Here is a 12,600-nt window from a genome sequence, read left to right as displayed (position 1 = left end):
TGTGTCCCACGTGCGAACCTACCTGCACCCCGCAAAGGTTCCAGAAACGCTACCTTGAAAGGTTCCAGGCCAGCTGTCGATGTTCACGCTCAGGATGACATATCCTAGGCTGGTGCGGATGCTATGTATACCCCGAGAACAGTGGGGCTGAGAGTGCGGGGATACGTCGAATGATAGCGGTTGTCAGGCCTGACGATCCCTTGGACTGCGCCGCGCGCTTTATAAATTATACAAGGGCCGCCACGCAGTCTCGCGAGGTTTGCGTCTCTTCCCTCCCTCTATCAGCATGATCGTGTGGGCACTTGTAGTTCTTTCCGGTACTGCTGTTGCCCTGCAACCTTTACCACCGGTACAATGGACTAACACTGATGCTTTGTCACATGGCTTTAACGGGTTCGCAACTCGCAACGCCTCCAGGTCCATCTACATCACGAACTCGTTCGCAGATGTTGCGGACACCGATGGACTCACTCTCATCCCACCGACCGCATTCCAGTTCGCGGAAACATTCCGTGAAGACCTCTCGTCCTGGGACACGGCAAACTGGACGCTCCAACGAGTCGATACATTTCCTGCCAATGCAAGCGGGATTTTACTAGGACCGTTCAGAGGATCGGACGATGAAGTGACATACGAGAACGGTGTCACAACTGAGGAAGGCTACGAGATCGAGATCGACAATCGCACTGTTTACATCGGTGGTAAAGGCGCTCGGGGCATGTTCTGGGGCACACGGACATTGATGCAACAAGCCATGATCGCCAACGGGTCTTCCTTGCAGACAGGCCGCACTGTGGATGCGCCGGCCTACGCAACACGCGGGTACATGCTGGATGCCGGGCGCAAGTGGTACACACCTGACTTTCTCAAAGAGCTTTGCACCTACGCATCTTTTTTCAAGATTTCGGAATTCCACTACCATTCTTCAGACAATGCGCCTCTGAACCGCGGTCACAACGAAACGTGGGACAAGGTGTTTTCGCATTTCTCGCTCTATCCACAGCAAAACACAGAGCTTCAGGGCATCATCCAACGCAAGAACGAGACGCTGTCGCGAGCTCAGTTCGAGGACTTTCAAACGCACTGCGCGCAGCGAGGTGTGACAGTCATACCGGAGATAGAAGCACCAGGCCATGCTCTCGCAATCACAAAATGGAAGCCCGAACTGGCGCTCGCGAAAAAGGATCTACTGAATCTCACCCACCCTGACGCGATCCCCACGGTCAAGGCTATCTGGAGCGAGTTCCTGCCCTGGTTTCAGACAAAGGAAGTGCACATCGGTGCGGACGAGTACGATTCCGAGCTTGGAGACGATTACATCAACTTTGTTAATCAAATGGCCGAGTTTGTCAACTCGACTTCTGGGAAAAGGATCAGGATCTGGGGAACACACGAACCCTCCGAGAACGTTAGCCTATCGAAAAATATCGTCGTTCAGCATTGGCAGTACGGACAGTCGGATCCAGTACAGCTTCAGAACGATGACTACAGTCTGATCAACTCGGAAGACTGGTGGGCCTACATGAGCTTGAAGAACGACCACACGCCCATCCTGCCTGCACCATACCCACAGTTCTACAACAACTCGAGGACCCTGAACTTCGCAGACGTGCCGGGGTGGCAGTGGGATCCATCGCTCTTCAACCCGGTGAACACGACAGAGCAGCTCGAGCCTGGAGCTAGCGGCAACAAGGGCGCGATCCTCGCTGCCTGGAACGACAACGGCCCAGATGCGACCACGCAGCTGGAGGCATACTACGCTATGCGTGAGGGCATCCCAGTCATGGCAGCACGCGCGTGGGCCGGGAAACGCGGCGTCAACATCACAACCGAGAACGCAAGCGCAAGCGTACGGTACCTAGCCTCCAAGGCCCCGGGGCAGAACCTCGACAGGCGACCCATCTCCCTGCGCCCCATCTCTTCGACCGACAAGCCCGTCATCTCGTGGACCCAACGAGACGGCGCAATGGCGCAGACATTCGGCAAGGGCTCCTTCGGCCCACCCTACACACTGAGCCTGAACGTGTCCTCCCCCTTCGCCATCAAAGGACCCGATGCCTCGCTGTCCCTCACCAACGTCATCACAAACCCCACGTCAAACGCCTCCGTCTCGACACTCGTCTTCACAACCGCAGACGGCTTCCCCTACCCGCTCCGCAACGTCTCCTACACCGACTACGACCCCGGCCATCCCGGACGCATATGGACGAACCTGTCGACCTCGACCCACGAGCCCGTTGCCATTACGCTCCCAGTCCGACTGCGTATCGAGACGGACATGTACAACGGAAGCCGGGTGTGGGTGAACGAGAAGTTTGCGGGGCGGTTCGAGGTGTTTGTGTTTGGTGGGCGGAACACGGTGTTCAGCTGGAGCCAGATGGCGCTTGTGGCGCCGCTGGATAGTGTGAATGGAGGAGTTGATACCTTCAAGTTGGAGGATGGAGTTGGTATTTATAACGTCACGGCTGGGAACGGGAATCACAGCGCTGGGCCGCCTGAGCAGAATGCTGCAATGAGTGGGAAGAATGCTTGGACGGTGTTGCAGATGCTTGTTGGGTTTGTGGTGCTTTGGTTGGTTGTTTGAGTTCATATGATACCATATTAGCAGAGAAGAACGATTTCGTGGTGTCGCTCTGGCTGCACAAAGTGACTGAGAAGACTCAAGGCTATCTTCGTGGCTGCTCCGAATTTTTGCGCCATGTTGTGGCTTGGGTGGGTAGAGAACAGTGAGGCATCAGAGAGTCAGGCGTCCGAGCAGTCCCAGATCACAATGTCCAAACGATGTGCTCAAAGGTTGGCAAGGCGAGTGAGTGGTATACAGGTTGGTTGTGTAGAGTTCAGTGTCAATTGCGTGGTGCTGCTACCTCAATATGTCGCTGTCAGCCTCCCGATGATGTATTCTCCACTCTGCACGTCCTGGTACTTTCTCCCTGTTTCCTCGTAGGTGCCTGGAATGGCTTTGATCATTCGCTCGTAGTTGGGGTTGCAGAAGTACGCGATCGAGTACCGTGGTGGGTAGCTCTCCTGACCGTCGTCCTCTGTCTTGGGTGGCGGCTCGACGACGCGGTGCTTTGTCGATTTGATGGTGTCGTTGGACCATTGCGCAAGCAGGTCGCCGGCGTTGACGACTATCGTGCCTTCGATAGGCGTAGCGTTGACGAACGTCCCCTTAGGCGAGCGTACCTGCAAACCACCGCGCTTGTCCTGGAATAGGAGAGTGATGGAGCCTGTGCCCGGTCAGTGCTGTGTTGGGTATGATGGGACTCGAGATGCGTACCGTAGTCGCTGTGCTCGCCCGCTCTGACCTGCACCTGCCCGTCGTTCCTCTTGAAGACCGACTTGGACACGCCAGGGTAGTGCAGGAGACGTAGCGTGTTGTCGCCAGCGTCGGTGAAACCGTCGAACCAGCTCTCCTCGAGACCCATGCCCAGGGCAATGGCTCGCATGACCTGAACATGCAGGTTTTTGCAGGTCCCGAAGAAGTCCAACATGTCCTGCTTGAACTCCTTGGCGGCGTCGTCTCCGCTGGGCCACATGTTTGGTGTCTCTGGCTGGTCGTCTCGCCCAATCTCAAGCGACTCCTTGAGATCTGGGACTGTCTTGCGCAGCTCGTCCTCTGTGCCGGTCTCCTCTAGCACCACCAGTTTCTCGCGTCCCTGGGCTACGTATCCGCGGTTGGCTGCCGCCGAGTACCATGCCATGGCATCTTTTTGGTCCTGCGGCCGCGCAAAGAATCGGGCGCTCTGAGAGAAGGCATTTGCCACGGTCGAGGGCGATATGCCGTGGTTCTTGAGGTAAACGAAGCCCGCGTTCTGGAAGCCTTCGAGGACCGCTTGAGCTGTGGCCTTCTTGGCTGAGGGGTCGCCGGAGAGGAAGGCGGAGAAGTCGATGAGCTGATGATGGTTAGAGGGCTTGAGAGGAGAGGATTCGTACCCACCGGAATGACCAAATCGTCCTGCGCAACCGCTTGGCTGGAGTTGATGTTCGCCATGTTTGAATTGCAGGTGTCGCGTGCAAGTAGGGTGCGCGTTGGAGGATTTATGTTTATGTATGGTATGTGATGTCCTCAGCGACAAGCAGGACGAATCAGCGCGCAAGATACGAGCAGGCCTCGTTCAGACCAGCATCACCCGATGTACGCGCCGTCGGCGGAGCTGCCCGTTGCCTGTTTGCCATGGAAGAGTGCGCGGAGGTGACAACGAGGGGTACGAAGCTGAAGACGGAAGGTGCAGACGAGCGCGATAAGCCCATGGTGGGGTTGGTGGGGACTGGGGAGCAACTCAACACCAAGACAGCATCGCGAGCCATTCCTCCGCCTAGGTATCTGACCAGTCGAATCCGGGTGATGGTGGAGCTCATGCTGATAGAAGGGAAATACCAGGCCGCCTGTCTATCACAGTCTACACATCGCACACTTGAATGTTTTTTTGGAACGGCCAGTCCACTTCGCTGCTCCGCATGAAGAAGAATGGATGCATGAGACTAACATGCTGCACATTCCACAGATTCTCACTCTCTAGTCTAATCTCAGTATCCGCACAGCATTACCACCAAGCACGCCTTGCGCCTTCTCCTTGCTCCCGGAGAACGCCTTCGAGATAGCTCCATAGTTGGCGTTCACGCTGTGCCACTCCTTCGCATCCTCCTCCAGCGGTGGGAAGAACGGGTGGTCTGTGCCGAACAGAAGCCTGTCTGCGCCCGATGCCTCGACGGCTGCGTTCAGTCCGACTTCAGAGTAGATCACCGCATCAAGGTAGATGTTCGTCTTGAGAATGTCCCACACGTCTCGGCGGTTCTGTGTCTTGCCGTGTTCTTTCAGGTGACCGTCGTGTAGGATGCAGCTCTCAATTCGGCCTGCCAGGAACGGAAGTGTACCTCCGCTGTGGGCGAGCAGCACGCTGAGGCCTGTGAAGCGATCCCATACGCCGCTCAACAGCATCCTTGTGACTGCAATCGTCGTCTCCAGCGGGAAGCCCAGGGCCAGAGGGAGCACATGACCGTACTCACTCGCCCGGGGTCCGTACACAGACGACGGGAGTCCGTAGTGCGGGTGCAGGAAGATGAGCTGGTTGTGTTTTTGCAGCGCGGCGTACACGGGATCCAGCCTGGTGTCGTCGAGACCAGACCCTAGACCTGAGGTACCGAGGATAACGCCGCGTGCATACGTGAGTGTGGACAGTCGCTCGATTTCCTTCACAATGGTGTCTGTGTCCGAAGACAACGGGAGCGTGCCGAAGAAGTACAAACGTCCAGGGTACAATGCGCACTGCTCATTGACATCATCGTTGATCTCCACGGCCTTGCTTCCGGCCTCCTCGGCCGACAAGAAATCCAACCACGGATTCGCCAACGAGATCACACTCTTGTCAATCTTGTGCTGGTCCATGAACGCAATCTTCTTGGCAATATCGAAGTACTCGGGGCCAATGGGGCGGCCGCGCGACGTAGACGGGGTAGAGGGGTCATCCTCGCCAGGGAGGATGATCAGACGACTGGAGTCGGGGGCGTCGGGGAAGGTGCGGACGTAGGGGACTGTCGTGCGCGCGCGGAGGAGATCCATGTACTTGGGTGGGTAGACATGAGTGTGGATGTCTACTATGGGCGCCATCGTGAGTGCGGAGACGCTTGAGCGTTGGGATTGCGGCCTGATGCTTGCTCGCACTCTCGAGCCTTCAAAGGAATCTGAAGGTAGTTCGACTGGAAGCGTTCAGATATATTTGTTTTGTTGACCAGAGACGTGGGTGGTGATTGACAGCTTGGACACTGGCGGGGTAGCTCCAGAGAAATGCCCCACTCGCATTGACGCATTCACCATCCCACCATCCCACCATCCCACCTTCCCCAACAAGCATGGAGCTATGGGGCAGTGGGCAGCGGACATGACCGCACAGCTAGCTATCTGGCCACATTGAGTCACCGAAGCGCGACAGTCTTGCTCCTGCATTCGTATTGATCTGGCAATGTGTCGCTTTGATTCATGCCAAGCGTGATCTGGTCTTGACGCCTGCTCTTGATGTCTGATCGCCGTGGTCCGAGTCTATGCTAAGCACCGGTTCGCAGGAAAACGTTGGGTGGCTTGTCCCAGTCCTGGAATTCGTCTTCAACTTCGAAGACGATATCGCCCTCGCCCTCGTCCTTGAAACCCAGCTTCCTGTAGACTGCTCTTCCCATGGCGCTTCCTTCCGTTGTGCACTCCAGCTCACCTCGCTTCTTCGCCTCCTCGAGTCCCCACTGCACAAGCTTGCCTGCGATGCCACGTCGTTGATATGCGGGATCCACAGCACACAGATCCAAAGTGAAGATGGCAGGTGGTCTGCCATCCTTGCGCTGAGAGACCTCCTTGATGTATGCGATCCGCCTCTTCCACAGCGACTTGAACATCTGGTCTGCAAAGCGCTTGTTGGCTCCATCGAGCTGCGCCAATGCCTCTGTCATGTCACCTGTGAACGAATCGCCGTAGCCGTCGACATCAGAGAGCTGCTGCCAAATAGCCATGCCGACCACTCTGCGCTGTCCAGGCTTCTCTGGATCCGGCAGAGTGGCTTTGAGGTAGATCTTGTTGGGTTGACCGTCCTTGTTGGTAGTCCCTGACCTCCACCGCTGGATCATGCCTTCCGCGTGACCAGCCTGCCCTTCTTCGGTATCCCAACCCGGGTTCATAAGGATCCAGACGGCATCTTTTGCCTGACGGCCGAATGCCTCGGAAACGCAGTAGTTGGCCTGTCTAATGTCTTGCTCGGTTTCGACGGGCGCAATGATAATCTCATCTTGGGTAGTAGACATGTTGCTAATAAAATGGATGCGTCGTTTGATTTGCAACAAGAATAAGCAAGGGCTTTCAATGAAAATGTTTTGACGTTCCTGACAAGATGCTCAACACATGACGATGGTTGCCTTGGCGAGTGGATCAGGCGTGGGCTGTCATTAGCTAACAGAGAGTATCGAAGCATCGGAGACGTGAGATCGAGATTCGCCATTCACTTGGCTGGGGCTTCGAGAACGTATGAAAGAAGCCGAGTTCAAGACGACAAGGTGTGGTACAAGAGCGAGAGCATCACGTTCGTTGCGCTTGCCTCGGTATCTCAGTGATCTCAACTTCCTGATGTTTTACGATGACTCCATCAAATCCTCGGGATCACACGTGTTGTGTCAGCATCACGGTGATCTGACCTCGAGGTCGAGACAGGAACGACTAGATTGGGTGGTGTGGAAGCTGGAGCTGGTGTTGAAGTGTGCCCATGAACACGAACAGGGTTGTCGCGCACGTGCACGACGCGGTCGCGCCTGCCGCGTTCTCACGTCGCCCCGAATGGTACTTTGCGCGTCTTCTCCACAACGAGACGTCTTGCAACAACTCAACAACAAAACAACAACAAAACAACAACACACTGCCAAGAAGTGTCTTGTGTGTTGGACACGTCCAGCATCACACAAAATGGTCGGCCCTGTAACGAAAACACCGGCGAAGCGAGCCCTCGCTGAAGCCTCGAGTAACCGCGTAAACGCATCGCCCCGCTCCGCGAAGAAGCTCAAAGTCGAGAATGGCAACACCACAAAAGGGCCGCCGGCTAGGAAGGTCAATGGGCCGTACAACTCAAGCCAGGCGGGGCCGAGCCAGTTCGAGGATACGCTGGAGAAGATGACCCAGGACATCGAATCCTTGAAGACCAAGAACACAGAGAAGGACCAGCAATGGAAGCGGCCGCCACTGCCCGAGGACTTCAGTGAGATGACCTCAAAGGTCGTCTTTCAGCAGATCGAAGCCGAGGAAAGTGTACTAAATGGAGGGAAACCAGCAGTCAAGCTGTTTGGTGTCACAGAGGTAAGACTGCACCGTCGCTCGGTGTGAATCTGAACTGACATGCCCAAGGCCGGTCACTCAGTACTCCTCCATGTCACCGGATTCCTCCACTACTTTTACGTTGCTGCGCCCATCAACTTCCACAAAGAAGACTGCAGGCCATACCAGACCTTCCTTGAGAGCGAATGCCAGAAGCAGTTCAACCAACATTCAGCCGTCATCGCATCGGTGCAGATGTGCATGAGAGAGAATATCCTGCGCTTCCAGGGCAATCAGAAGAGTCCATACCTCAAAATCACCGTCAACGATCCCAAGATGATCAACCGTGTGCGAATGATGGTGCAGAAGGGCAACGCCAACTACAAGCGGCTCTGGCCAGCCCGCGAAGATGGCATTTTGACCTTCGACAACATCGCCTATGTGCTGAGATTCATGATTGACACGAGAATTGCTGGCATGTCTTGGGTAGAGGCGCCTGCTGGAAAGTATAAGCTACTGAACCCGCGCGATCAACATTCCAACTGCCAAATCGAGGCGCAAATACACTACGCCGACCTGATTGCTCATCAGTCCGAAGGCGAATGGGCCAAGTCAGCACCTCTCCGTATTCTCTCCTTCGACATCGAATGCGCTGGTCGCAAAGGTGTTTTCCCAGAAGCGAACATCGATCCCGTCATTCAGATAGCCAATGTCGTTACACGAAACGGTGAGGAGAAGCCTTTCGTCCGGAACGTCTTCAGTCTCGACACCGTCAATCCCATTGTGGCCACACAGATCTTCTCCTACGCGGACGAGGGCGAGATGCTGATGAAGTGGCGCGACTTCGTGGACGAAGTCGACCCAGACGTCATCACCGGATACAACATTTCCAACTTCGATTTCCCGTATCTTCTGGATCGCGCCAAACACTTGAAGCTTGCAAAGTTTCCCTACTGGTCACGACTGAAGACGGTGCAGTCAAAGGTGGAAAGCTCAATTTTCTCTAGCAAGCAACTGGGAAGTCGAGACACCAAGACTACCAACACGAACGGACGCATCCAACTCGATCTCCTCCAGCTTATTCAGCGAGACCATCAACTGCGAAGTTATACTCTCAACTCTGTGAGCGCGCACTTCCTGAAAGAGCAGAAGGAAGACGTCCATCACAGCATGATCACAGAGCTGTTTAACGGCGACTCCAACTCTCGACGACGGCTGGCTGTGTACTGTTTGAAGGATGCTTATCTACCGCAGCGACTTCTGGACAAACTCATGTGTCTAGTCAATTACACTGAGATGGCGAGGGTCACAGGTGTGCCTTTCAACTACCTCCTCTCTCGAGGCCAACAGATCAGGTTCATCAGTCAGCTGTTCCGAAAAGCTTTAGATCATCAGCTTGTCTGCCCGGACCTGCCTAACCAAGGTGACAGTGGCGACCCGTATGAAGGTGCGACCGTCATTGAGCCAAAGCGTGGATACTACAAGCAGCCTGTCGCTACACTTGATTTCGCCTCGCTGTACCCAAGTATCATGCAAGCACACAACCTTTGCTATACGACCTGGCTTGACAGAGCGACCGTAGAGAAGCTGAAGATGAAGAAAGACGAAGATTACATCGTGACACCTAACGGCGACATGTTCTGTACCGTCAAAACACGCAAAGGTCTCCTCTCGCAGATTCTTGAGGAACTGCTAGGTGCCCGTAAAAGGGCTAAGAGAGAGCTCGCTGTTGAAACAGACCCGTTCAAGAAGGCTGTGTTGAACGGCCGTCAGCTGGCTCTGAAGGTCAGTGCCAACTCCGTCTACGGTCTCACGGGTGCCACGAATGGAAAGCTGCCTTGTCTGGCTATCGCCAGTAGTACCACCAGTTTTGGTCGTCAAATGATTGAGAAGACCAAGGAGGAGGTCGAAGCAAAGTACACCATCGCGAACGGTTATACCCATGATGCGGAGGTCATCTACGGTGACACCGATTCAGTTATGGTCAAATTCGGTACTTCTGAGCTGTCGGAAGCTATGAAACTGGGGGAGGAGGCAGCGGAATACGTGTCTTCGAAGTTCATCAAGCCCATCAAACTGGAGTTCGAGAAGGTCTACTTCCCGTACCTGCTGATCAACAAGAAGCGTTATGCTGGCCTTTACTGGACAAACCCTAATAAGTGGGACAAGATGGACACGAAGGGTATCGAGACAGTCCGTCGTGACAATTGTCGCCTCGTGCAAACCGTCATCGAAACATCGCTACGCATGCTGCTGATAGACCAAGACCCTGACGGCGCGCAAGAGTAAGTCTCGCCATGTCTATTCGAGTCTGTTTTACTGACAGAACCAGGTTCGTTAAGGATACCATCTCCGATCTCCTGCAGAACAAAATTGACATGTCCAACCTCGTCATTACCAAAGCACTCACCAAGCAAGAAGATAAGGAAGGCAAGGGCGGTTACGCCAACAAGCAAGCCCACGTCGAACTTGCTGAACGCATGAAGAAACGCGATGCCGGTTCTGCTCCAGCGCTTGGTGACCGTGTCGCCTATGTCATGGTCAAGGGCGCCAGCGGCTCGAAGAACTACGAGAAGTCCGAGGATCCTCTCTGGGTGCTTGAGAACAACCTGCCCATCGACACACGATACTATCTCGACAACCAGCTGGCGAAACCCCTTGGGAGGATCTTCGAGCCTATCCTCGGCGAGAAGAAAGCAAATTCGCTGCTTACGGGCGAGCACACACGAGCCATCTCTGTGGCGGCCCCGACGATGGGCGGTCTGATGAAGTTTGCGAAGAAGACGCAGACATGCATGGGCTGCAAGAAGCCACTCACCGCCGCTCACGAGAAGGAAGGTGCGGTGTGCGAGAACTGCCGGCCTCGCATCGGCGAGCTGTACCAGAAGACGCTGAGCAAAGTCAGCGAGCTGGAAGTTCGCTTCTCGAGACTCTGGACACAGTGTCAGCGTTGCCAGGGCAGTATTCACTGCGAAGTGATTTGTGCGAGTAGAGACTGCCCCATCTTCTACATGCGGATGAAGGCGAGGAAGGACGTCGAGGATGCCGGGAAAGAAATGGTGCGGTTCGACAAGGACGCTGCGCTCTGGTAGTGTTTGTTGTACATTACACGGGATAGGCGCACTAGGCGTTTTGTTGCACGGATACCACGATTTCGCTTAGTCAACAAGGCGGGATAGTTAAGTTAGGATAGCGACGCTTGCTCTTCGTACCGTTTTCAATACTGCATATCCAGTTTCCTTTCGTAGAGCCTATCTCTACTCAACCACGCCCTTGCATCGTTCGTGCCTTTTATACTACATCATACCTCTATTGCATACATACTTACCTTCTATACTAGATTATACTTAGACAAAGCTTATTAAAGACTTACTCCTAGTACTAATCGTAATAATATACATCTATCTAGCTTTGTTAATTAACCTCTTTTCTTTTATCTTTTAGCACTAATGCGTATACGCTTATATTCTATTATACTACTATACTTAGATAACGCTTATTAGTAGGAGTATAGGGTATTAGGCTTAAAGATAGAGAGAGATGTTACTGTTACTATTACTGTTACTGTTGCTGTTAATGCCTAGTTTATTCTGTTCTGTTCTTTTCTATCCTATTCTATTTTATTCTATAATAGATAAACCTATTATAGATAAAACTATTAATATATGTTAATTAATCTATTATACTCTAATAAGAAGGGATTAATATAATATAACATAACGTAATGTAATATAATATAATATAAGACATATAAAAAGAGTGTATAAGATAATTATAAGAGATAATAGAACTAAAGAGGATAGTAGGTGTATTAAGGTACGTAGTATGTAGTAATAAGAATAATTACTAGTGTATTAGTAATAACCTCTAATACCTTTATATAGTCTAGGCTAACTAGCCCTATAGTAGCTTACTAAGACTAGTAGAGGTACCTCTAGGCCTAGCGCCTAATAATACCTCCCTTCTTTAGATTATTTAACTTAAATAGTAGTATAATTAGTAATATTATATTATTTTAACCTAATTTTAGACGTGTTTCCTCTGTCTATCCTGTTATAGATAATTTTAACTAAGTTAAGGCATTTATAGTACCTTATAAGGTTAGAGGAGATATAATACTAATTTTACCTTTATCTAGTAAGAGTTAAACAGAAAGCCTCTCTTACCTCTTACTTTACCTTTAGGGTCTAGGTAGCTGTTTACGTAGGGTAAAGCTCTAACTAGGCGGCTAGCAGCATATAAACTATTTATACCCCTATTTTTATCTTTAATAGACTTAATAAGCTACTATAGGGCTAGTTAGCCTAGACTATATAAAGGTATTGTTATAATTCTATACTAGAGTACAGCACAAACATAACTACTAGCTAACTAAGACCCCTAACTCCGCCCTAAAGGAATAAACAGTAGAAAAGGATAGAATAGAAAGGGTTGTTATATAACTACTAGTTAATAAGTATAATATATATAACTATATATTAATAAGTATAGTATAATATACTTATCTATAGGTACTCTTATGTAATTTATTAGACTAACTCTAGTTACTTATTAATAAGTACTATATCTTCTTAGTATATAGTTAGTAGGAATATAACCCTTATAGTTTATATTTAACCTTATTAAATAAGTTTGTTATTAGATACTTAACCTACTCTTAAACTAGACAGTCTACTCTCTACTATGTAGTGCTCCCTATCTTTATAAGCTTTGCTTAGTTAATTACTTTAACTAAACTACTAATGCTTATCCCTAAGAACTAATAGTATTAGTGCTTACGGTCTTTAACTAAAGTACAACCTTAATAGGTATTAAAGATT

The 12,600-nt window shown here is 51.6% G+C and overlaps 5 protein-coding genes across 5 annotated transcripts, besides 13 other annotated features; 2 read left to right on the top strand and 3 right to left on the bottom strand.

Moving 5' to 3' along the window:
- Positions 1 to 286: 286 nt before the first annotated feature.
- EKO05_0007663 (Beta-N-acetylhexosaminidase) lies at positions 287 to 2,584 on the top strand (the record flags this gene model as incomplete). Its single annotated transcript, XM_038946388.1, has 1 exon — positions 287 to 2,584. One exon carries the CDS (start codon positions 287 to 289, stop codon positions 2,582 to 2,584), a length of 2,298 nt encoding a protein of 765 aa, XP_038797193.1.
- A 281-nt stretch (positions 2,585 to 2,865) lies between these two features.
- On the bottom strand, positions 2,866 to 3,991 carry EKO05_0007662 (uncharacterized protein; the record flags this gene model as incomplete). The annotated part of the gene is made up of 3 exons (XM_038940971.1): positions 2,866 to 3,227; positions 3,278 to 3,893; positions 3,938 to 3,991. The coding sequence occupies 3 exons, from the start codon at positions 3,989 to 3,991 to the stop codon at positions 2,866 to 2,868; spliced, it is 1,032 nt and encodes a 343-aa protein (XP_038797194.1).
- A 525-nt stretch (positions 3,992 to 4,516) lies between these two features.
- Positions 4,517 to 5,608, bottom strand: EKO05_0007661 (uncharacterized protein; the record flags this gene model as incomplete). Its single annotated transcript, XM_038946390.1, has 1 exon — positions 4,517 to 5,608. The coding sequence occupies one exon, from the start codon at positions 5,606 to 5,608 to the stop codon at positions 4,517 to 4,519; it is 1,092 nt and encodes a 363-aa protein (XP_038797196.1).
- Positions 5,609 to 5,809: 201 nt separating this feature from the next.
- Positions 5,810 to 5,842: a tandem repeat.
- Positions 5,843 to 6,042: 200 nt separating this feature from the next.
- EKO05_0007660 (uncharacterized protein) lies at positions 6,043 to 6,783 on the bottom strand (the record flags this gene model as incomplete). Its single annotated transcript, XM_038946391.1, has 1 exon — positions 6,043 to 6,783. One exon carries the CDS (start codon positions 6,781 to 6,783, stop codon positions 6,043 to 6,045), a length of 741 nt encoding a protein of 246 aa, XP_038797197.1.
- A 565-nt stretch (positions 6,784 to 7,348) lies between these two features.
- Positions 7,349 to 7,386: a tandem repeat.
- A 49-nt stretch (positions 7,387 to 7,435) lies between these two features.
- EKO05_0007659 (DNA-directed DNA polymerase) lies at positions 7,436 to 10,872 on the top strand (the record flags this gene model as incomplete). Its single annotated transcript, XM_038941110.1, has 3 exons — positions 7,436 to 7,822; positions 7,871 to 10,065; positions 10,113 to 10,872. 3 exons carry the CDS (start codon positions 7,436 to 7,438, stop codon positions 10,870 to 10,872), a joined length of 3,342 nt encoding a protein of 1,113 aa, XP_038797198.1.
- Positions 9,361 to 9,391: a tandem repeat.
- Positions 10,873 to 11,321: 449 nt separating the features above from the next.
- Positions 11,322 to 11,356: a tandem repeat.
- A 4-nt stretch (positions 11,357 to 11,360) lies between these two features.
- Positions 11,361 to 11,409: a tandem repeat.
- Positions 11,407 to 11,570: a tandem repeat.
- Positions 11,503 to 11,803: a mobile genetic element.
- Positions 11,535 to 12,045: a mobile genetic element.
- Positions 11,747 to 11,798: a tandem repeat.
- Positions 12,043 to 12,126: a mobile genetic element.
- Positions 12,099 to 12,594: a mobile genetic element.
- Positions 12,316 to 12,600: part of a mobile genetic element that runs on past the window's edge.
- Positions 12,582 to 12,600: part of a mobile genetic element that runs on past the window's edge.

This window comes from Ascochyta rabiei, chromosome 13 (genome assembly GCF_004011695.2).
Source record: "Ascochyta rabiei chromosome 13, complete sequence".
Lineage (NCBI taxonomy): Eukaryota > Fungi > Ascomycota > Dothideomycetes > Pleosporales > Didymellaceae > Ascochyta > Ascochyta rabiei.
This window is presented reverse-complemented; position numbering and strand designations above follow the sequence as displayed.